General features: G+C 40.6%; 1 protein-coding gene across 2 annotated transcripts in view; it reads left to right on the forward strand.

Annotated features, from left to right (window-relative positions):
- Positions 1 to 25,657, forward strand: part of LOC126418537 (proton-coupled folate transporter-like) — a 158,755-nt gene that overhangs the window by 75,145 nt on the left and 57,953 nt on the right. For both annotated transcript variants that reach the window (XM_050085349.1, XM_050085350.1), the window contains exon 6: positions 14,381 to 14,549. In XM_050085349.1, the coding sequence (XP_049941306.1) occupies positions 14,381 to 14,549 (169 nt within the window). The remainder of the gene's footprint in view (positions 1 to 14,380; positions 14,550 to 25,657) is intronic.

Here is a 25,657-nt window from a genome sequence, read left to right on the forward strand (position 1 = left end):
TCTATTAGTATATTTCATGCTGACTCTCTGCATCCGATTGGTTAGGAATGTAGCAAAAAATGGTTCAAATGGCTCTGAGCACTATGGGACTTAACATCTATGGTCATCAGTCCCCTAGAACTTAGAACTTCTTAAACCTAACTAACCTACGGACATCACACAACACCCAGCCATCACGAGGCAGAGAAAATCCCTGACCCCGCCGGGAATCGAACCCGGGAACCCAGGCGTGGGAAGCGAGAACACTACCGCACGACCACGAGATGCGGGCAAGGAATGTAGCAATCCAGTTGTTTTCAGTTCCTCTGATACCGTAGCGTTCTAATTTTTCCAGTAATATTTTGTGGTCAACAGTGTCAAAAGCCTTTGACAGATCCAGAAATATGGCTGTTATGGGTTGTTTTCTATCTAACAGTTCTAAAAGCATATTTATGCAATCATATACTGTAGTTTCAGTAGATTTGTTGCTTCTGAACCCATGTTGAGCTAAACTTAGTAAATCTTTTTTTTTTTTCAATGAAGTCCATCATTTTTTTGGACATTATTTTTTCAAAAACTTTAGAAAAGCAGGATGAGATTGAGATAGGCCTGTAGTTATTCATATCTTTATTATCACCTTTTTTGAAGACATGAATTACTTTAGAAAGTTTCAGAGCTTCAGGGAAGATACCTGCCTGTAAAGAACAGTCACAGAGGTGAGTTAATGGTTCAGCAATTGTGTGTTCACAATTTTTGATTACAGCTGCTGGGATACCATCAATTCCAGCTGAATATGAATTTTTTAACTCTCTGAGGGCTTTTGCAACATCATTTTCAGTGACTTTGGTAATGAAAATTGACTCTGCACATGTGTGATATTTTTGGTTTGCTGGTTGGTAATTTGTGTTAGGATTATTTTGGACCAGTTTTTCAGCTATGCTTGTAAAGAAATTGTTGAATGAGTTCACCACAACTTCGGGATTAGATATTGATTCATTGTAGAGTTTGCTGCGGCTAACTCATGAAAACTTCTAAAGATGCCCATACATGATCAAACAAGTTGTCAAACTTTGATAAGTTTCTCAAAGATCTGGATGTTTATGGTGCTGTTTGACACGTTTATCAAATATGGACCATGTTTGAGAAACATTTTGAGTGACAGGAAATTTGACAAAATGGCGACATTGCTTGTATTGATGTTTCATCATATATGTTTAGTGAAAAGTTTTATTACAATTTATCTCACTGTATCATGAGTTTCTGTGCATCAACAGAAATTATGATGAACAATAAAAACAAAATAGCACTAGCAGTTACCAAAATGGTAGATTTGTCACATCTTTCCCAGCCATATATTATGCAGGAAAAGGTTAGGAAGAAAATCAGTATTGTATGCACAATGTACAAGTGATGCTTCAATAAAATTTTTACGAAATTGAAGCCCTCAGGTTCTTCCATGGATGGTTTAGGCCATATACACCCACACTGTCATATTTCAATAACCTGTCATTAGAGGACCGAGCAAAAAGAATACATTTTTGTATATTTGTAACTTCTTTCTCAACTTGAGAGCAAAGTAACTCTAAAGAAGTTATTAAAAGTTTTACTTTCCATTCAGGGAAAGCTGGCATAATTATTTCCTGTGACAGTGTTTCACAGCTCTATTTGTCTCTCATTTGAAGCCATTCACTGGATCAGTGTCTTGTTTGCTCCTTCTTTAAACACAGTGCCAGAGAGAATGCTTGAAATGCTTTATCTGCATTTGGTGCCATATTACTAGTGTCAAAATACAGTGTACATGAACAGTGTCCACTTCAGAAATGAGGTTAAATTGACAAACTTGTTGGATTGGGTACAAACTTGTTTGACAAGTACATGGATAGATAAATGTGAATTTGACAAATAAGTTTGATTATGTAAAGGGACTTAACATGCAACCAGCATCCACAATTCTTGAAATCATCATGTAGAGTGACACAACTGTGACATTTTCATAAACACTGAGAGCATGATTGTGAATAACTCTGAGTCACAACAGAAATGTGTATCCAAAATGCCATGCAGAATAATGCAGCTCCCACTTCTGGCATAGCTGAAAACTGAGTCCCTTGTCTGGTTCAAGCTGGTCCTTATTTACTCACAGGCTGAATTTCCTGCAACTACTTGTTGGTTTATAATAACTAATAAAAATATAATTTGTGTTATTACATGATTTGCCTAAATTATTAGCAATGATGAAAAGTTATTACTGACAGATAAAGTGGCATGTCATTCTAAGAACAATTTTAAATATGAAAACATTGGTAGGTTGAAAGTAACCTAACAAATTATATAAAATGTATATTCTGTAAATAATGTGTAGTGTGTATGATAGTAACCTAGCAGGTGCCACAATGTTGTAACATGTAGCTGACATCTTTCATTAATGAAAGAGATTGTTCATAAAATTGTAATAAAATTTATTTTCTCATTACCATATGATGTTGCTGACAAAGGTAGGAGCATCAGAAGATATGTCTCAGCAATCTTTTTTATCTGACACCCCTACCTGTATGTATTAGCCTAGATTGATTTCCAAGATTTTTCTGCTACCTTATTCTTGACCCTAATAGAAACACTGTATATTTACATGGTACTAATAAATATTTGGTTTCAAAAAGTGTAGCGTACCATATTCTTTAAAATAATGTATCATTAATTCTTCTTTATATCTTAAATGATATCATAAGATAAGTAACACACATCAAATACTGGCATCACATGTACTCACATAACGAGTATGTTGGAAGGGCCAGTTGCACCAAAATCTGGTATTGACATGTGTCTGCCTCTCACCTGGCCCTTGCAGAACACCTCAGCTGTGCTTATGACAACTCCAAGTAACTGTACCGTGCACCCTACACTGTGATACATCGTGGTACTGCTGCCATGCTGGAGTGCTGTAATTGTTCAGATGGAAAGCACTGCAATAGATCTGTCAGACTATACCCACGTGTATATAGTTAAATATGTTGGAAATATTTGCAATGCTCACCTCTGTTGGCCCAAATTTTAGTTAATTCCTGCATTTTAAAATGTAGTCACTTGCAGTAAGGCTGCCTCTTCATTAAATAATGTATTATTGGACAATTTTGACATTTATACTATTATCAGACAGGCTATTGCCACATGCTAGTACATGATATGCTCTGATCACCCAGAACATTATGACCACCTACCTAATGTCCACCTTCAGCACGGATAACAGCACCACTGCCTCATAACATGGAACCAATGAGACCTCGGTAGATTGCTGGAGATACGGCACTGCATATGCACACACAAGTCACCTAATTCCCGAAAATTCTGGGGAGGGGGTGGTGATGAGCTCTGACACCATGTTCGATCACATACCAGATTTGTTCGAGTGGGTTCAGATCTGGTGAGTTGGGGGCCCAGCATATCAATTGGAAGTTGTCACTGTGTTCCTCAAAACATTCCATCACACACCTGGGCTTGTAAGACAGCACATTATCTTGTTGAAAAAAGCCGCTGCCATCAGGAAACATGATCATCGTGAAGGGGTGTATGTGATCTACAACCAATATATGATATGCCTTGGCCATCATGGTACCTTGTATGAGCTCCACTGGACCCATGGGTGTGCATGTAAATGTTCCCCAGAGCATAATGGAGTGGCTGCCAGTTTGTCTCTGTCCCACAGTAGAGGTATCAGGAGCTATTCCCCTGGAAGACGTCGGATTTGCTCTCTCCCATCAGCATGATGAAGAAGGTATCAGGATTCATCAGACCTTGCAATGCTTTGCCACTGTGCCAGTATCCAGTGCAGATGGTCACGCACCCATTTCAGTTATAGTTGTCAGTGTCATGATATTAACATTGGCACATGCATGGTTCCTTGCACAAGCTCCTCTTGACCCATGGAGGGCCATGTGAATGTTGCCCGGAGCGTAATGGAGATGCTGCCAACTTGTCTCCATCCCATAGTGCATATGTTGGTAGCTGTCCCCCCTGGAAGATGCATGCCTGGTTCATTGGCTGTTGAGGCCCATCAATACAAGTGTTCAGTGCACTGTGTGTTCAGACACACTTGTACTCTGCCCAGCATTAAAGTCTGATGTTAGCTTTGCCACAGTTCACCACATGTCATGTTTTACCAGTCTGCCAGCCTAAGATCTCCAATATCTGTAATGAGGTGTGGCTGCCAAATCCCATGATATGTGGATGTGGTTTCACCTTGGCTTCGACTTGTGTTGAAGACACTCGCCATAGCACTCTTTGAACACCCAACAAGTCGAGCTTTTTCCAAAATGCTCATGCCAAGTTTCTGGGCCATCACAATCTGCTCTTGGTCAAACTCAGATAAATCACAGGCCTTCCACAGTCTACACACAGGCACACACTCACTGATAATATGTGCACCATGCATGTGTCTGACTAGTAGTCGTTCCTCACCAGGTAACACTGCTATCGTATCGATAGTGCGTCGGTGATCATAATGTTCTGGCTGATCAGTCAATATCCCCATTGTGAATTATGGAGAGTATTTGAAAACACACTATGTATTGTGATCACCAATTGACTAATCAACATCTCACCTCTTATTATGATCACCAACTGACTAATCAGTATAACATATAACTCAATAAAATCAAACAGTGCACACAGACTCGGAGTTCTGCCTCAAGTAATACTTTACTTCTTCTGTCCCTCAAGATGAATGTAATTTGCCATATTGCACACAGACAGTACTGACCAGTTATAATTAAACTGCAACTACTCACAGAGATCTATTGCGGGTTGTAATTATCGTACAGCAGTGAAACTTCATGGATATGCCTGTACATTTTTTTGGGACCAGTTTATGCTGGAAAACAAATTAGTTCCAGTTGTGACAGCTAGGTGCAAATCTGGCTCTGTTTACTGTTTGCCTGATGGACATTTGATCAGCCATAATGTGAGTGAACAGTATGGCTATGGAGAGAGAGATCATTCATTGTTAGCAAAACTGTGTTATGTGAACAGCAACAGTTACGATACTGCATTAAGAGATTACTGCTGACTTAATGGTCTGAGAAGATGCCCAGTGATATTAAATGGTTTATGGAAGATGATGATGATGAAATTTGAAAATGTGCTAGCTTAGTATGGCACCTGGAAGAGGAAGGCATCCTATACCAGTCGAAGTTATTAACAAAGTTGCTGTTGCTGTAAATGACCATGCATCCCATGACCCATGTAGTGGAGTTTCATGATGATGTGCATTATGGAAAGCTTTGCAGTCTATTTTATGCTGGTACTTGTACAAGTTCCAGACAGTGTAGCAACTAAAACCACATTATTCACAGCAATGTTTAGAAAGTGCTCTTCGGCTTCTGGGATGGATCAAAGATGACGTGTGGCTAGGCAATATTTTATGGAGAGACGAGGCACATTTTACTCTGAAGGATGTAATGAATACACAGAACTGCTGCATCTGGGGTACTATTAAACCACATTTTGTGCACAAACAGCCATTGCACTCACCATTTGTGTCTGTGTGGTGTGGATTACATGCACCTTTATTCTCAGTCCATCCTTCTTTGAAGAGAATATACCCAGAAGGCCCGTCAGATGTTCTGTAATGTCTGCATGTTATTGAGACCTCCTTGTGCAACACATGATTCCTGCTTTGGAGGAGCACAGCTGTGTGGAAACTACTGCTTTCATGCAAGATGGAGCAACATCTCATGAGGGTCACCCAGTGAAAGATCTGCTTAATGCAACCTTCCACAAACATGTTACCTCCAGAGGTTTCCCAGATGCATGGCCTGCAAGATCACCTGATTTGAATCCGTGTGACTTTTGGCTATGGGAATATCTAAAAGAATGCATTTATCAGGGACACATTCACTCCCCTACCTGATCTGAAGACCAGTAAACAAGAACTAGTTACTCAGAGCAACTATTGATCATGTGATTTTATGGATGCAACATCTTGTTGGCATCTTCGGTGCTCATATCAAACAAATTGTGTAAGTGGTGGGTAATAATAAATCCAATATTATGACTTTCTCACTTGTTTAATCTTTGCTGCCTATGTTCTGTTCTTAATCCATTACACATGGAACATTTTTCTTCAGGCTTGCCTCAATTATCAGCCACAGTATCAGAACTGCCTTTCTGGCACCTTTACCTTTTCTGAAGCCAAACTGATGCTCATCTAACAGATTCTGTTTTTTTCCAATTCTGCTGTATATTATTCTTGTCAGCAACTTGGATGCATGAGCTGTTAAGCTGACTGTGCAGTAATTCTTGCACTTGTCAGATCTTTCTGTCTTTGGAATTATGTGCATCATGTTGTTCCAAAAGTCTGATGGTATATCACCTGTCTCACACATTCTACACATCAATGTGAATAGTCCTTTTGTAGCCACTTTCCCCAATGACTTCATAAAGTCTGCTGGAATGTTATCTACCCATTCTGCCTTATTTGATTTTAAGTCATCCAAATCTCTTTCAAGTTCTGGTTCTAATACTGTATGTGCTATCTCTTCCCTTTTTACTCCTGTTTCTTCTTCTATCAAATCATCAGGCAAGTCCCCCCTTCATAGAGGTCTTCAGTGCTCTTTTTCCACTTATCCACCCTCTCCTCTGCATATATCAGTGGAATTCCCATTGCACTTTTAATGTTACTGCCCTTGCTTTTAATTTCACCATATGTTGTTTTAACTTTTCTGTATGCTGAGTCAGTCCTTTCAACTATCATTTCTTTTTTGATTTCTTCACATTTTTATGCAGGCATTTTATCTTAGCTTCCATGCACATACTTTTATTTATTTCCTAAGTGACTTGTATTTCTGTATTCTTCAGTTTTCCTAAACTTTTTTGTACTTCTTTCTTTCATCGAGCAGCTGAAGTATTTCTTCTGTTACCAACTTTTGTGATTGTTCTTTTTGGAGATATTCAACTGGAACTGCCTGCTGAGCTACTCACTATCACAGTATCAACAGACTCAGAGAACTTCCAGCATATCTCTTCATTCCTTAAACTTATGTATCCCAGTCCTTTGCACATTGATTCTTGCTGACTTGTCTCTTTAAACTTCAGTCCACTCTTCATCATTACTAAATTGTGATCTGAGTTTATATTTGCTCATGAGTATGCCTTACAACCCAATATCTGATTTCGGAATCTCTGCCTAACCCTAGTGTAATATAACTCAAATCTCCTCGTATCTCCTGGCTTTTTGAAGTGTACCACCTCCTCTTGTTATTCTTAACCAGAGTATTTGCCATTACTAGCTTAAATTTATTGCAGAAATTAGTCTTTCTCTCATTTCTACTGCCTTCCCCATGTTCTATAATAATCCTTTCTTCTATTCTTTCCCCTACAACTGCAATCCAGTCCCCCAGGACTATTAGATTTTGATCTCCCTTTACATATTGAATTATCCATTCAGAATCCTCATACACTTTTCTTATCTCTTCATCCTCTCCCTCTGATGTCAGCATGTATGCCTGAACTATTGTTGTCGGTTTTGATTTGTTGTCGATTCTGATAACACCAACTGTATTACTGAAATGTTCACAGTAACTCACTATATACTGTACCTTCCTATTCGTAACATATCCTAGTCCCATTACAACATTTTCTGCTGCTGTTACCCTATACTTATTTGATCAATCATCCTGGTCTTCATTCTATTTCACTTCACTGACCCCCACTATATCTAGAGTGACCCTTAGCATTTCCCTCTTCAGATTTTCTAGCTTCCCTATCATGCTTAAAGCATTCCATGCTCTGATTCATAGAATGATACCCTTTCATTGGTTATTCAGTCTTTTTCTGATGGTCATTTCCCCCTTGACAGCCTCTCCAGCAGATCTGAATGGGGGACAAGTCTGGAATCTTTTGCCAGTGGAGAGATCATCAAGATACTTTTTCAATTAGAGGCCACATGTCCTGTGGATGCACATTATGTGGCTCTAATGCAATGGTTTTCATAGCCTTCTGCATCCTCATGCCATTGATCATTTCAGATTCTTCCACCTTTTAGGGGCAGTTTTCCACCCCAAGGGTAAGGGACTGCCCTGAACCTCTGTCCACTCCTCTGCCCTCTTTGACAGAGCCATTGGCAGAACAACAGTGACTTCTTATGCAGGAAATCTTTGGCTGCCACTGCTGATGATTTTTATTCAAAATTTAAGCAGTGGTGAGCTTCAAACCCAGGACACAGGACTGTTTGATAACTAGTCAAGGATGCTAGCCATAGGCAACAGTTTCAAACATAATTACTTTGAAATTGTATACAAGCCATTCTGCCCGTCTGTTTGAGGCTGAATGGAAAGAGTATGGGGTAAGATGTTTAATTCCATTGTGGGTGCAAATGAGCCAACGTGAATTGGGAACCATTGTAGGTCACCTGCAGGAGAGCGCCCCTCCTATTGCAAATATCCACTAGAAGGCTCCCACCATGTTGTCTGGTGGAGGCAGCTGAAATATGGGAAGTGAAAGGAGTTCACAACAGTTAAACACTAGGATCCCATTAAACATCCCATGAAATCAGCATGAATTTGGTAAGGCCAGTTGATATGTCTGGCAGACAGTATACTGTTGCACTACCCATACAACATTGTTGCCCATATAAGGCCGGTAGATACAGTGGCTTTCCAGTTGCCTCATTGTTGCAATCCCTCACTGGGGTCAATGCATGAACTGCAGCACATAACATCGCTGAGTACATGGTGTCACCGTACAGCACTATCACTAGCAGCACCACACATTGCAAAACCTGGTGCTCTTGGAGGGGAGAGGGGGGGGGGGGGGGTGATGAATGCCTGGAGGTTATCTGAGAACTTGTTAGGCCATGTTACTGGACATATTTCAAGACCCAAGACCCGTTGGAGCAGCGGGTTGCACCTCCAGGCTGTCACAGGAATTGGGAGGGTACTTATCTAACTGAAATTAAGCTGTCTCCTTGGGGTCAAATTTTGGATCATGGCCTGCTTGAAGCTAAGAAAGAACATGCCATTAGAATGATGATAGTGAATGAAACATTGAAAATTTGTGAAATAGAGAGCCAATTGATAAAGGCAATGTTCCACAAGCTCTGGCAATTTTGCCTTAGGGCCAGATAATGACAACAGAAGTTTATGGTTGGATATGAATTCTTTCAACTGTGGCCACTTGTTTAGGTTGTAAACTGAGTGACACCAAAAAAATGTAGAGGCTATTCAGAATGTTCTTGTGCCTAAATCCACTAAGAATCTACAAGAAGTATTTATAGAAAAAGTGAAATATTATTAAAAAATGACAAATTTGAGGATACCAAAAATGATAGCCAACACTTCGTTTATGATCTGATTAATAATGTCATGAGCTAGAGTAAGTGTACTGTCCATTAACATGGGAGAGAGCCAAAACCATGTGGGTATTCATCTGTGCCTACATCAATGGCAGGGAGGGCTGTCAAGCCATAAGGCAAGGTGCTGATTGGAGGGCCAATTTTAACTTCTGCAAATCACAGTGACACTCTTTGGACCATTGAAACTGGACTCCATTTTTACTGAGACAGTTTGTTAGTTGGGCTGCAAAGTCCAGCTGGTGAATAAATCATATAGTATTTCACTATTGGGCTTTTTGGATCATTGAAAAGAGACTCCATTTTTTATTGAGACAATTTTTCAATTGGGCTGTGAAGTCCGGCTGGTGAATAAATCACACATTGTATTCCACTTATTCTATAAATGCTTAAGATCCTTAACAGATTTAGGCACAAGCACACTGGAATAGCCTCTACATGTTCATTTGTGTTCCATAGGCCCTCTTCACTTGGGCTACAATCTACATAAGTGGCCACAGTTGAAAGAAGGCACATTTGAAAAAGTTGCACGTAAAGCTTCTCTGTGCAAGGGCCACAGGAACAAGATGTGGATTGCGCAAATGTTCTTCTGTTGTGTGACCAGTGATCAAGACATTGTTGAGACAATTTATACATCTCTGCAATAATTTGTTCAAAAAAAAAAAAAAAAAAGAAAGGGAATGTAGTGAGAACCTAATCACCCAAAAAGGCAAGCTGTTATACAGGGATATTCAAAAATAAGGAACAGATTTCAAACATTTATATCTTCCAAATTATAAAAGGTAGCACCATAATTCCAATATTCCTGGATAGACAACAGTTTAAAATTTGAGCAGTCTGGGAAGATGTTCCAATCACAGCCACATTGATACTGTTGTGTTCTTCTTCATGGAGGAAACTGTGACAGGACTAACCTATCTAGTCATGCTTCAAACTGGTTATTTCCTCAACTTGAGGATGATTCAGATGACTTCATCTTCATTCCAGATTGTGCCCCACGTCATTTCTCTAAGCATTCTGGTGTTACCTGGATGACACCATTCCAGGACGTTGGATTGGAAGAGGAGGATGAGAAGAAGAACTTCATCACCAGTGGCCTCCCAGGTTTCCAGACCTCACACATTGTGACTTTCATCTTTGGGATTACATAAAAGATTGCATTTTTAACCCCTCTATGCTTGACAGTCTGGAAAGTCTGTGATATCACATTGTTGAAACAATGAACTCAATAATGAGAGACCAGCTGCTTCATTTGTGGCAGGAAATGAGCCACCATTTTGATGTTTGTTGTGTAACACATGGTACTCACACTGAATGCATACAAATTTGAACTTTTCTCTTTTCAAGAATGATGGAATTGTGTTTCTATCTTTTTTAGTTTGGAAGCAATAAATGTTTGAAATCTATTCCTTCTTTTTGAACAGCCCTGTATTGATACAGGCTGAATGATATGTTCAAGATTGAAATCTTCCATAAGCCCTCATCAACAGGCAGCTGGCACTAAACCTTTACTAGATCAGATTCTGAAAAGACAAAAATATTCTTCATGAAATCTTAGAAGAAAGCTCATTTGGATGAGGCAAAGGATAAGATCAGTGTCTGCATGAGTATTAATAGTTTCCTTAAAGTGTCCACAGTAACATAGAGAGCCCTCAAGGTCTCCTAGCCACCATTAACAGTGAATGCCAATGACTATAGAAAATGGGGAGAGAACTTCTTGTCATTCTAGTCTATCTAGTTCAGTCTCAACTTACCTTTAATGGCCAACAGAATCAGGTAAGCTTTAAAAAGTCTCATATTTGCCTTAAGACAATGTGGACCTGAAATTCAATTGCTTTCACCATAAATGTTTCAAATAGTGGTGCAAATTTTGTACAAAGTATATCAATGACAACACAGGGTATCAATGACCAGCTGAGTGCACTTCATGGTGTAATGCAAATCCAGTGGCGAAATATGCATCAAAGTCAAATGTTCTTGATTGAAAGATCTGCCAGAAACGCCTTATTGTAATGGGCATCAGTTGCACATAACCTAAGTAATATGGCTGTATGTCCACAGCTTTGATTGCACTTCACTGAGCGAGGGAACATCATTACTAAAGTACATATACAGGTTTATGATTGAAGCTGATGCACCAGTATTCAACAAAAAAGTCACTGGAATGTCTAGCTCTGCTGCATGTAACAAAATTTTATGCAATACTAGCACCTGATCACTGCCTGAAATGTTATTAATTTGAACTGTCTGGGATTGATGCTGCCATGCTGTGGCATACTTCTGCAATGTCACATCTGTGCAAACACTTATGACACTCATCCTCATAATTTGTACATTTGTGTCTGTGATGCAAGGAAAAACAATCTGGGCAACTTGGAAATAAAGTGTATCACTCCAGTTGATGCCTGGTAGTAGCCCAGGATTCCAGAGAACGTGACCAGGTAACTGCTGCTGTATGGAATTTATTTACCATTAGAGACTCTTTAACAGCAACTCACTGTGCTGTACCATTACGGCTCTGGACGACATGTAAAATATCAAAGTCTGCTGAGAAAGTTTGATAAGCTGTTTGCGGTACTACAAATTAACTTGCAATTTACTGCCCTTCTGGCAGAGAGGGGTCAGACAGTCTGAAGGTTTGTATGCAGACGTCCTTATCAGGGGATAAATGAATGACTACATCACATAGGCTATCCATGTGTAATTTACTCCACTCACATGGGGTTTTACATTTTCATCTCAGCCTCTGATACTCCACAATCCAAGGCAATAACAATTCAAGCCTTGCCACTACCACATGCATTCTGTTGACAATATAATCTGGTGATAAAGAGAATATTTGATAAAGAGTATAATTCAGACAACAGTAATACAGATGGGCCAGACAGTGGAGTTAATTATGAACCAAGTAATATAACTGTGGATTTGCAGATAGCAAAAAAGGCATTTTTGGTGATCAGGACACAGCCGGTCATGCAATGCAAGGTATCTTTTATATTTTTCTCAAGTCTTCTTGAGCCTTGTTAAATGACTGATGTTCTGGGATGGCTGAAAGTGCCTGTGACTGAATCCGCATTGAACTATTGTGTAGTTAAATGTGTGAGTTCCTGATGCTTGTCTAGCTGCTACTGCCACAGCTCAATTTAGCATCCAAAGCAGGACTTGGTAAATCAAAACCACAACCATCTCATTGCCAGAGTGAAACCCTTTCTAAAGTCCAACAGCATTTACTGAAGATAAATAAACTTCTGTAACAAAACATTTAAATTGTCTGTTAATCTGTGAAACCAAACAGTAATATCTCTTGGTGGAACTTTATATGGGCCAAAACAGAAATTAACATGAGATAGTTCCTGATAAAGTCCAAGCACTTCTAGTACATTATGTACATGCTTAGTTAGCCCAGTATTAAACAAAGTTCCATTATTCCTGAGAGTAGTGGAAGCTACTCATTCGTAATTTGTGTCACAATGCAAACAGTAAACAGTCAAGGCAGTTGGAGTCTACTGGTACAGATGAGTAAGTTAACAGAGACAGAGGATATGATTATCACTGGATAGCCTTATATTCACCTGTTAAAGAAATTCACTTGAGTAGCTAGCTACATCAACAATTCTTCCACGGCATGTGTGCTCACTGGACATGAGTGATGTTAAACATACCAATACATTTGCGCATCCTGCGGAATTAAAGACCGTTCTGATGAATATGATGTTCAGTCATATGAGACTCAAAAAAGGCATCCAGCTCACAGCGTTCCAGCCTTTAGAACATGTTCTAATACCATCTTGTACTTTAACATTACCAGGAAACTCTTTAAGATTGTTTGTTGGAAATGATCAGACCCTTTCACTACAGGGATATTGATCTTGAATGACCATGCTTTTCCTTGTACTGCTAATAATACAGCAACTTCCATTTGTATGATCCAATTATACAACATATCTCATGTGAACAACTTCCTAACAATCCAAATAATTATTTATTTATCATGTAGCTATTACAGCTATACTTTTTCAGAAAGAGAGAAAGCAGAACACAGGTAAAAATATTAAATAGGAAATTTAAATCTAAATTTAACATAAAAACAACACAATTTTCATTCATCATCAGGAAGTCTGCATGAGCAGCAAGATATGCTCTTACTGGACACTGTTGGATTTGTTTCAGGATCTGTTTCTCCACACCACAGTCATACTTTTATGAGGTCATTTGCCCCCCCTCCCCCCCATCCCTCTCATTCTCCCCTCCCTCTTTGTGCAACATTTTTGCTCATCTCTCTCACATGGTTCCTATACTGTTTAGCTGAGATCACATCCTTTGTGGTAAATCAAAGCATGGAGTAGTAAAGTGCTATTTGTCATTAGCTGGAAGTAAGGAGGAGAGCAAGCTCCTCCTGAAAAAGTTTAGGGATGAAATTCTGTCACAGTGGACGTTCAGCTACTATGAGAAATGGTTGTCTTGACTAGAGTCAGTTAACTTGTAGCTCTTAGATGTATTGGTGAACTGTGAGGACTTATGCCACAGGTGCCTCCAAAGAGAAGTTCATAAATCAGTTAAATTCTGAAATGATTGCCAATAAGTGCCAGTGAGATAACGCCACTAATATTGGAATGTATCTCACAGAATGGTGGTTGAGCCTACATTTTAACATTGAGTTTAACAACAACAATCTCGTATCCATCATGAGTAAAATCAAAATCCATCTAATATTTTGAATGCATGTTATTGCAAGACAGTGAAACTGTACAAGAGGAGATCTCTGTGTGTTTCAAGGGCATATGAAATGAAGAGACAAATGATTTAATGTACAAGGAGGCCATGAAGAGACAGAAAGTGATTTTTCAAATGTATACTTTTATTTGTTTAATATGTGTATCCATTAGCAACTTATTTATTGAACATGTGACATGACTATTTTAACTCTCATTTTCCTTGGCTCTTAATTGTGACACTAAATTCATCTAGTGTTGTCTTCTTGTTTCCTGTTGTTCTGCTTGTGAGACATTAAGATATGGAAAATTTGAAAAAAATAATACCTTCTCTGTGATTTTACAGGCCAGGAATACACAAAGCTGTCCACATTTCTGCTGTTTTGGGGAACTCTTTCAATGTGGAATGGTGAAAGACATGATGTATACTTGCTTCAGATGGAGGCCAAACAATGGACGTATTATAATTTTTTTGATAATTGCTGCACTTGTTGTAACTGATGTTTCTATAGAAGGTGTGTTACTTTTTATGTCTATAAAAGCATCATGCCTATTTAATCATATTTGCAATGGGCAGTTAAGTACATTACGGAAATTAATACCTTACTAGGAAGTACATTGTACCCATTCATTACTTGTGGTTTTAGAAGATCTTGTTATAGTATTATTAGCCATTATAGTTTTTCTTTCAATACAGTTTTACTTAATGTTGTAGTTTTACTAAACAGACATACTTTTGAGTTTAGCATATCACAAATTGTTCTCAAGGTTTAATGATGGAGGACCATGTTTGAGAATTGTATGTTCCAAACAAAACAACCAATATTCAAAGTACAGGGAGATTATAATTAAAGTTAAACTTAATTATAATTATAATTAAAGTTAAACTTTCAAAACACTGTTGGTCACAATGGTGTCAAATTGCAATGGAGAAGGGGGAAAACATATGACAGAAGAAAAAAAATAGTGTGAAAATTGATCAATAGATGGTGTTGTATGTGTCAGAATGCGTAAATGAAAACACCTGTCATGTGTACGACCCATTGAAGTTGGTATAAATATGCCAGACACATGTCCTTTCCTCCTTTCACCTCTGCAACGTTTGCCATGACTGTCTTAATCCAGGATTGTGCTCTGCTTGTAAAGCTGTATTACAAGAATGATGACTGTGCACATGTCACTCTGCAGACTTTCTGGACGCTGGAGGGTTTGAAAAAAGGCGTTGGTCCGATGACTGCCGTGGATCTGAAGAAAATCATTTGGAGATTCAAAAAGATGGATTCTTTTGGTGTGCAACCTGGTAGAGGGAGGAAACGAATTGATTCAACGTCAGTGGAAGCAGTGGTCACAGCTATGCAGGAGGAGATGAGTGGTGGTGTGCAAACGTATAGTGCATGGAGAATTCCCGGAACATTGGACATACCTGTGAGCACCATGCACAAAATCCTACAAAACATTCTTCTTTCTTTCCATTCAAAATTATCCATGTGCACGAGTTGCTTCCTGTTGACCTGCCAGCAGGAGAGACCTTTCCTTCAGAATTTCTTGCTTGCATGAAAGTGGACAACGATTGCCTGTGGAAGATTTTATGGACAGATGCAGCCCACTTCCACGTGACTGGATATACACAGAATTGCCAAATATGGGCAACATAAAATCAACCAGTACCACTTCATCCTGAAAAGGTCACTGTGTGCTGCGGGTTTATGGCATCATTTATCATAGAGCCATATTTTTTCGAAGAAACATGTGCTCCCAGTCCTGTTACCTTTACCGTCACTAGTAAGTGCTAAGAATGAATTTTGCGCAACCACGTTATTTCAGCTCTCCAATAGCGTAGATATGTGGATGGGATCATTTTTATGCAAGATGGTGCACCTCCACACATTGCAAACCCAGTTGAGCAGCTACTGAAGTGGCATTTCCCTACAGCCTGGCCATCCCGATCACCTGATCTTAATCCATGTGACTTCTGGCTGTGGGGCTATCTGAAAGATATTGCGTTCAGTGTTCTGATTGCAAAATTATCTGTAATCATTGGTGGAGACTTTAATCATCCAACAATTAACTGGAAAAATTATAGTTTTTTAATGTGCAAGATACCCTAAGAATCATGCCTTCTCTGAAAACTATCTAGAACAGCTAGTTTGGAACCCCTCTGACAATGGAAATGTATTGGACATAATGGAAACGAATAGACTTGACTTCTCTGAAGATGTCAGAGCCGAAACTCATGTCAGTGATCATGAATGTTTGTGGCAACAATGATTACCAAAGTCCAAAGGACAGTCATAACAAGTAGGAAGATATATACGTTCGGTAAACTGGATAAAAATGCAGTAGTGACACATCTCAATGAGGAACTTTAAATTTTCAGCAGAAGGCAGGAGCATGTAGAGGTACTATGGCTCAAGTTCAGAAGAATAGTTGACAATGCACTGGATACATATGTACCCAGTGGAACAGTTCATAATTTTTCATATTTAATAAAATTGCAGCCAAATAGCCATTTATGGTTACTTTGCTTAACATTTTGCATTTATATTTACATTTTACATTTTTGCATATTCATTTATCGATTTCACTCTTTTACTGCACAGTTCTATGTGATTACACAGTTCACATACACATGTTGTGGTTGGGTCGTGATAAGTTTTGTTTTTGCAAATTAGATGATGAAAGCCGTGAATAGAAAATCTAGGTACAACATGTTGCAGTTTGAAGTTTGGTGCTGTCCATGAGTGGTTTGTCATTGTTTCAGTGCCATAGAACTCCAGCCATTTTTTTCTCGTTTGTCCTCCATGATCTTCAGTTGATTTCTGGAAGCTCTGGTGTGTGGCAACATATATCAAAATTTGATGTCTTCAATTAGGAATGTCTCTCTTGCTAGCAGGTACACTAGTCTAGATCTTGTTGTCTTTGAGAGACCTAGTGCTCTTTTTAGATAAGTCAATTTAACCTTTTCTAGTGTTTCTAGATTTTTTTCTGTCATGTGGTCCCATATAACCTCCATCCCATAGGCCAGGATTGGCAAGATTTTTGTGTTGAATAATTTCATGGTCATTTCTAGACTGAGTAGGCGGATGTTTTTGATGTCCTGTATTGCTATTATTGCTTGGGCTGCACATTCTGTTGTATGTTTTGTGAAGCATTTGGCTGTTGGTTGCAATGTCACCCCTAGGTATTTAAATTCTGATGAGATTTTTATTTTTTGTCCTCTGATGTTGATTTCCTCATTCTTGGGTGTTTTACCTCGTTTTCTGAAAATCATCATTTCTGTCTTTGTTATGTTTATGTGTAGTTTGTGTTCACTGTGCCATTTGTCTATTTTCTCAATGATTTTCTGCAGCTTCCATATATCTGTTGAACCTACGGCTATGTCGTCAGCATATGCATATATGTGTACACCTTATTCATTTCCTCCAATTCCCAGTACTTCTTCAGTGGCAAGAATGTACAGCAAAGGGGCACTGGGTCACCCTGTAAGACTCTGTTTGATTGCAGAATGAGGTCTGAAAAAGAGAGGTTGTCTGATATTGTAATTAAGTTGTATTTGAGTATTGACTTAATTATTCTTGCCCATACGCTATCTTCTCCTGTTGTGTTTTCCAGTTTTCGGACTATGAGATCTCTTTCCAGTAGGTCAAAGGCTTTGGTAAAGTCTATGAACACTGTGTAGAACATTTGTTTCTTTTGTAGCACTTCATCAATGTTGTTTAGAAGAAGCCTGACTGCCGTAAGTGTTGATCTTTCAGATCTGAAGCCCATTTGTCGTTCTGGGAGATGACTGTCCACACAGCTTTGATTTTTTGTGTAATTATCTTTGAAAACATCTTGAATTGAGTATTTTCCAGAGCTATGCCTCTGTACTTGTTTGGGTCCATTGGGTCTCCTCTATGTTTGTAGAGAACTTTTATTGTCGAGTGTCTCCATTAGGTCAGAATTCTTCTAAGTTCCCAGCATTTGTTGAATAGTTTGATCCATATGTGTTGGAGGGCCTCTTTTGCATCTTCATTATATATATTATTGGGTCCTGCCGCTTTCTTGTTCTTCAGTGCTTTTATTACTTCTTTTACATCTTCCTCATTTAGAGGTTCCCATACATTGTCTTTTTCCTTAGTTTTATGTTGTTTCTCTTTCTTTGGGGGTGTTTTGATTCCTCATTTGTTCAGTATCTTATTGAAGTGGTCTTCCCATTCCTTCATGTCTATATTTGGTGTATAAGCCAGTTGTCTTGGTCTTGCTGCTGTGTATGGGTCTTTCTCTGCTTCATCCACTTCTCTTTTTGCCTCTCTTTCTATGTATTCTTTTTTCTTCTCTTCTATTAGTTTTTCGTAGATTCTCCTCTCTTCTGCATACGGTTTGTATGTTTCCTCATTTTGCTGGTTTCTTTATCTGTGGAGCATTCTTAGAACAGTGCTCCTTTTACTGTAGCATTCAGCATCGAACCATCTTTTTGCCATCCTTATTTTTGGGTTTGTTTGTATCACAGAATTTTTTAGGAGATCTTCTATTTTTTCTGTTGCTTTTTCAAGGTCTCCTTCCTCTATTAAAGTTTATATTTGTGTTATTTGTTCTTGCTGGTTTGTTAATTTTTCTTTATCTACACTCCTGGAAATTGAAATAAGAACACCGTGAATTCATTGTCCCAGGAAGGGGAAACTTTATTGACACATTCCTGGGGTCAGATACATCACATGATCACACTGACAGAACCACAGGCACATAGACACAGGCAACAGAGCATGCACAATGTCAGCACTAGTACAGTGTATATCCACCTTTCGCAGCAATGCAGGCTGCTATTCTCCCATGGAGACGATCGTAGAGATGCTGGATGTAGTCCTGTGGAACGGCTTGCCATGCCATTTCCACCTGGCGCCTCAGTTGGACCAGCGTTCGTGCTGGACGTGCAGACCGCGTGAGATGACGCTTCATCCAGTCCCATACATGCTCAATGGGGGACAGATCCGGAGATCTTGCTGGCCAGGGTAGTTGACTTACACCTTCTAGAGCACGTTGGGTGGCACGGGATACATGCGGACGTGCATTGTCCTGTTGGAACAGCAAGTTCCCTTGCCGGTCTAGGAATGGTAGAACGATGGGTTCGATGAGGGTTTGGATGTACCGTGCAGTATTCAGTGTCCCCTCGACGATCACCAGTGGTGTACGGCCAGTGTAGGAGATCGCTCCCCACACCATGATGCCGGGTGTTGGCCCTGTGTGCCTTGGTCGTATGCAGTCCTGATTGTGGCGCTCACCTGCACGGCACCAAACACGCATACGACCATCATTGGCACCAAGGCAGAAGCGACTCTCATCGCTGAAGACGACATGTCTCCATTCGTCCCTCCATTCACGCCTGTCGCGACACCACTGGAGGCGGGCTGCACGATGTTGGGGCGTGAGCGGAAGACGGCCTAATGGTGTGCGGGACCGTAGCCCAGCTTCATGGAGACGGTTGCGAATGTTCCTCGCCGATACCCCAGGAGCAACAGTGTCCCTAATTTGCTGGGAAGTGGCGGTGCGGTCCCCTACGGCACTGTGTAGGATCCTACGGTCTTGGCGTGCATCCGTGCGTCGCTGCGGGCCGGTCCCAGGTCGACGGGCACGTGCACCTTCCGCCGACCACTGGCGACAACATCGATGTACTGTGGAGACCTCACGCCCCACGTGTTGAGCAATTCGGCGGTACGTCCACCCGGCCTCCCGCATGCCCACTATACGCCCTCGCTCAAAGTCCGTCAACTGCACATACGGTTCACGTTCATGCTGTCGCGGCATGCTACCAGTGTTAAAGACTGCGACGGAGCTCCGTATGCCACAGCAAACTGGCTGACACTGACGGCGGCGGTGCACAAATGCTGCGCAGCTAGCGCCATTCGACGGCCAACACCACGGTTCCTGGTGTGTCCGCTGTGCCGTGCGTGTGATCATTGCTTGTACAGCCCTCTCGCAGTGTCCGGAGCAAGTATGGTGGGTCTGACAGACCGGTGTCAATGTGTTCTTTTTTCCATTTCCAGGAGTGTACTACCCTTCTTATGAACAGGTACCTGTTCTTTCTTTCAACTGCAGGGAACAGTTTTTTGTTTAAGGGATCTATGATAGTTTATAGTTAGAAGATGGACTATATCAGCCACAAATTCAGTATAGATTCTGACAAGCATTCCATCAGGCCAAGGAACTTTGTTCAATTTTAATGATTTCAGCTGTTTCTTAACGCCACTGACACTAACACTTCTTTCACTCATCTTTTCAGTGGTATGAGGATTAAATTGGGGCAATTTCCTGGGTTTTCTTTTGTAAAAGAACATCTAAAAATGGAATTAAATATTTCAGGTTTTGCTTTGCTGCTCTCAGTTTCAGTTCTTGTCTCATTCATGTGTGAATTGACTGTAACCTCAGTGGTGCCTCTAACAGCTTCTATGTACGACCAAAATGTCTTTGTCTTTGTGAAAGACCATTTGACTCTTTTCTTATATGGTATTCATTGAAAGCTTCAAGCATTGCTCTCTTGACAGCCAAACATGTTTCATTTGGCACCCTATATCTGTAATCCTATTTTTTTGCACCTATTATGCAATAGTCTCTGTTTGTTTAGAAGTTTATTCACAGTGACTATACACAATGGAGGGTCCCATTGGAGTAGTGTGGTAAGGAGGAGCTGGTACAGAAGAAAAAAGAGTAAAAATAAAACCATAATGGGTACAAAAAAAAGACAAAGAAATGCAAGAAGCAGAAACAACAGCGGGCTATATATCGGTAACTTAAAGAGAACCACCACAACTGCTACAGTAGTGAAATACCTTAACAAGAAAGGAATACTGGGACAACTAGAGTGTGAAGAACTGCACACACTGGGTGACAAAAAAGCTTTCAAAGTAGGCATCTCATTTGAAAATCTACAAATCACATAAGAACCAAAATTCTGGCCTCAAAACATAAAAGTACATCGATTTCGTTTCCCAAGACAATCAATGGAAGAGGGAGCAGAGCTCAACTAAAACTAGGAAGAAAACCAGAGGAGCAAGAAGTAAAAGCAGTCTTGTGGAATACAGAAGGAATAAAAAGTGCTCTTAACCTAACACCAACAGACATTCTGCAAAACTCAGATCTTGCAATTCTAGCAGAAACCTTCCTGATAGACAACTGGCAATATAAAGATTTCTACAATTATCACTTAATGACAAAGAAGGGAGAAAGAGGATGACCCATGCCCACCAAAAAAATCATAAAACAAGAAAATAGTATGCTAGTAGAAGTATAAATATAATTGCAGCCTATTTTAAACTGCACACAAATGCTGTAGAAATAATTGACAAAATAGTCACACTCATGAAACAATGTGACAGCAAACCACCATTATTGCAGGTGATCTCAACTGCAGAACAGACACAGAGAACTATACAACAAGACTAGTCATTGAAACCCTAGAAGAAGATGGTTTCACCCTACTGAATGATAGACAGATACCTACATATATATGCCACAATGGGAAAAGCACCAATGATATCACATTAACAAGAGGAGAAATAAAAGGAAGTATTCAACCAATATGGCATGACTCCATCACTCCTATAAGAAAGCACATTCCAATGAAGGTAAAAATAAATAATGTCATGTCACCGCCAGCAAGAAAGACCCACCAAAGTACACAAAGAAAAATACACTCCTGGAAATGGAAAAAAGAACACATTGACACCGGTCTGTCAGACCCACCATACTTGCTCCGGACACTGCGAGAGGGCTGTACAAGCAATGATCACACGCACGGCACAGCGGACACACCAGGAACCGTGGTGTTGGCCGTCGAATGGCGCTAGCTGCGCAGCATTTGTGCACCGCCGCCGTCAGTGTCAGCCAGTTTGCTGTGGCATACGGAGCTCCATCGCAGTCTTTAACACTGGTAGCATGCCGCGACAGCGTGAACGTGAACCGTATGTGCAGTTGACGGACTTTGAGCGAGGGCGTATAGTGGGCATGCGGGAGGCCGGGTGGACGTACCGCCGAATTGCTCAACACGTGAGGCGTGAGGTCTCCACAGTACATCGATGTTGTCGCCAGTGGTCGGCGGAAGGTGCACGTGCCCGTCGACCTGGGACCGGACTGCAGCGACGCACGGACGCACGCCAAGACCGTAGGATCCTACGCAGTGCCGTAGGGGACCCCACCGCCACTTCCCAGCAAATTAGGGACACGGTTGCTCCTGGGGTATCGGCGAGGACCATTCGCAACCGTCTCCATGAAGCTGGGCTACGGTCCCGCACACCGTTAGGCCGTCTTCCGCTCACGCCCCAACATCGTGCAGCCCGCCTCCAGTGGTGTCGCGCCAGGCGTGAATGGAGGGACGAATGGAGACGTGTCGTCTTCAGCGATGAGAGTCGCTTCTGCCTTGGTGCCAATGATGGTCGTATGCGTGTTTGGCGCCGTGCAGGTGAGCGCCACAATCAGGACTGCATACGACCGAGGCACACAGGGCCAACACCCGGCATCATGGTGTGGGCAGCGATCTCCTACACTGGCCGTACACCATTGGTGATCGTCGAGGGGACACTGAATACTGCACGGTACATCCAAACCGTCATCGAACCCATCGTTCTACCATTCCTAGACCGGCAAGGGAACTTGCTGTTCCAACAGGACAATGCACGTCCGCATGTATCCCGTGCCACCCAACGTGCTCTAGAAGGTGTAAGTCAACTACCCTGGCCAGCAAGATCTCCGGATCTGTCCCCCATTGAGCATGTTTGGGACTGGATGAAGCGTCGTCTCACGCGGTCTGCACGTCCAGCACGAACGCTGGTCCAACTGAGGCGCCAGGTGGAAATGGCATGGCAAGCCGTTCCACAGGACTACATCCAGCATCTCTACGATCGTCTCCATGGGAGAATAGCAGCCTGCACTGCTGCGAAATGTGGATATACACTGTACTAGTGCCGACATTGTGCATGCTCTGTTGCCTGTGTCTATGTGCCTGTGGTTCTGTCAGTGTGATCATGTGATGTATCTGATCCCAGGAATGTGTCAATAAAGTTTCCCCTTCCTGGGACAATGAATTTATGGTGTTCTTATTTCAATTTCCAGGAGTGTAGAAGTGATCCACAAAATTACCATCCAGTATCCCTGACATTGATTTGTTGTAGAATTTCATAATAATGAGGTATCTCATCTGAATGAGCTCCATGTATACTAGCATGGATTCTGAAAACATTGTTTGTGCGAAACCCGACTTGCACTTTCCTCACATAACATACCGAAAGCTTTATATTAAGGTGTTAGCCACATGCCATATTTCTTGACTTCAAAAAGCATTTGACTCATTATCACATCAACACTTACTGTCAAAAGTATGATCATATGGGGTATCAAGCAAAATTTCTGAATAGACTGAGGATTTTTTGATAGGGAGGATGCAATATGTTACATTGGATGGAGAGTCATTGTCAGATGTAGAAGTAACTTTGGGTGTGCCCCATATTAGCGTGTTGGAACACTCACTGTTCATGTTGTATATTATTGACCTTGCAGGCAATATTAATAGTGGGCTCAGACTTTTTGCAGAGGGTGCAGTTATCTATATTGAAGTACTGTCTGAAAGGTGCTGCATAAATATTCAGTCAGATCTTGATGAGATTCCAAAGTGGTCCAAAGATTGGAGACTTGCTTTAAATGTTCAGAAATGTAAAATTGTAGACTTCAAAAAAAATATCTGAAAGTTAGTTTACTCTTTAAATGACACTGTTGGTTCCTGGTCTCAGTCTAGACTCATTCTTGGCCACTTGTTACTTCACAGTAACAAGTGGCCAGGGGATATGGTGTTGATGTGGGTTGTGTCAGGCTTCATTCACAAAAAAAATCAGGGATACCCTTCAATACTTTTATTACAGCAGAATGTGTTATCTAAATGACAGGGACTCATACCCAGATTTCCTGCTTATTATGAGCGGTTGCCATACCACTTGGCTATCTGTGCACAACTCACGGCCAGACTCAAACTTCCATATGTCATCAACCATGCATCTATGACCTGTACTCATACATCTATTGTGTGTATTCCCCTACAGGTCATACATTGTACTTGAAAATCACTTGCCCGGTATCAGCAGAGAAATGCAATACTTCAGTACCAGTGTTATTCTGATTATTATGCAAAGTTCCTTTGTACATGCATGCATGTTATGAAATACATTAAATGATGCACGTCCAAAGGAACTTTGCATCGTAACCAGAATAACACAGGCACTACAATATTGTATTTCTTCGCCGATACTGGGCAAGTGACTTTCAAGTACGATGTCTTACCTGTACGGGAATTTGACGACATACAGAAGTTTGGGTCTGGCTGTGAGTTGTACACGGATAGATAAATGGTAATGCAATGGCTCATGATAAGTGGGAAATCTGGGTTTGAGTCCTTCTGGCACAGGTTTCTGTTGTCGTCATTCCATTCTACAGCTGATGGTAGGCCTTATTCACAATTACGAATTTATTTAATGTGTACTAATTTCATGTGCAATACTCACTCTTTCCTTCGTAGCCCAAATACTGAGATGTTCTGCCTCTGGATGATGTTCATATGGAATTCAGTCCCCAGTTCTTAAGTGAAAGTGTCAGCAATTATGACCCCTAACCTGATGGTTTGGAGAACAAGCCCCTTTTGCTACCTAAATGCATCTCTAACAACAGGAATGGTGTGTGTTCTTTACCTTAAAACGAAACAGATAGTAACCTCTGTGGCTAAAAATACATGTCAACAGTATGGATAGCAACATTGCAATCAGCACAAACAGAAGATGACATAAAGAGTCATTCATCTGCCAAAAGGGAGGTAAGGGTGAAAGGAAATGATTCTGTGCAAAGTTACATCTGAACTAGGCCAAACATTACTAGTTCAGAAACTTGAAGAAAGATGTTGCGTGTTATTCATGAAAAGAGTTTCATAGGAGATCAATCATGAATTCACATTGAGAGAAGTGAAACAGAGTAATACAAGAGAAAATTCAACAATGAACTGCACATAACTGATAAGTTTCAAAACTTTAAAATTTTATAACAGACACATAAGACAGTCAACACATCCAAGGTAAGATAGACATAAACCAAAAGTAAAACCTTAGTGAGACAAGTGAGGGTAGCATACAGTAGATAAAAATGAAAGAAGAATGTATTGCAGGAGCAAGTATATCCAAATGGTAAACTGTAAAACAAGTAACTGGTATAAAATAAAAATTAATATATGGGAATTGATAACTGACATAATAGGGTGGAGGCAGATAAATGAAACAGAGGACAATACTGACAAGAGTAATTTATCTGAATTGAGGCCAATGTGAGTGGCAGAAACCAAGCTCTGGCCTTCAAAGTTCTCAGGTATTGGTGATGGAATGAAGAATCTATTGCAAATTTGTGAAACAGAGCTTCTTCTGCCATAAGGTATTGTATATTACCGAGACACATATTCTGTGTTCACTGCCAGATTAGTAGTCAGTGGTTAACATGTCAACTGTGGTATAATGTGGATTACCTCATAGGTGTCGTTATCCCTCTTAAAGTATATCTTGTATTGCATTGTATATTAACCGGGGGCGTAGAAACACCAGAGAGGCCTGCCGCAGCCACAGTG

The sequence above is a fragment of the Schistocerca serialis genome, chromosome 9 (assembly GCF_023864345.2).
Source record: "Schistocerca serialis cubense isolate TAMUIC-IGC-003099 chromosome 9, iqSchSeri2.2, whole genome shotgun sequence".
In the NCBI taxonomy this organism is placed as follows: Eukaryota; Metazoa; Arthropoda; class Insecta; order Orthoptera; family Acrididae; genus Schistocerca; species Schistocerca serialis.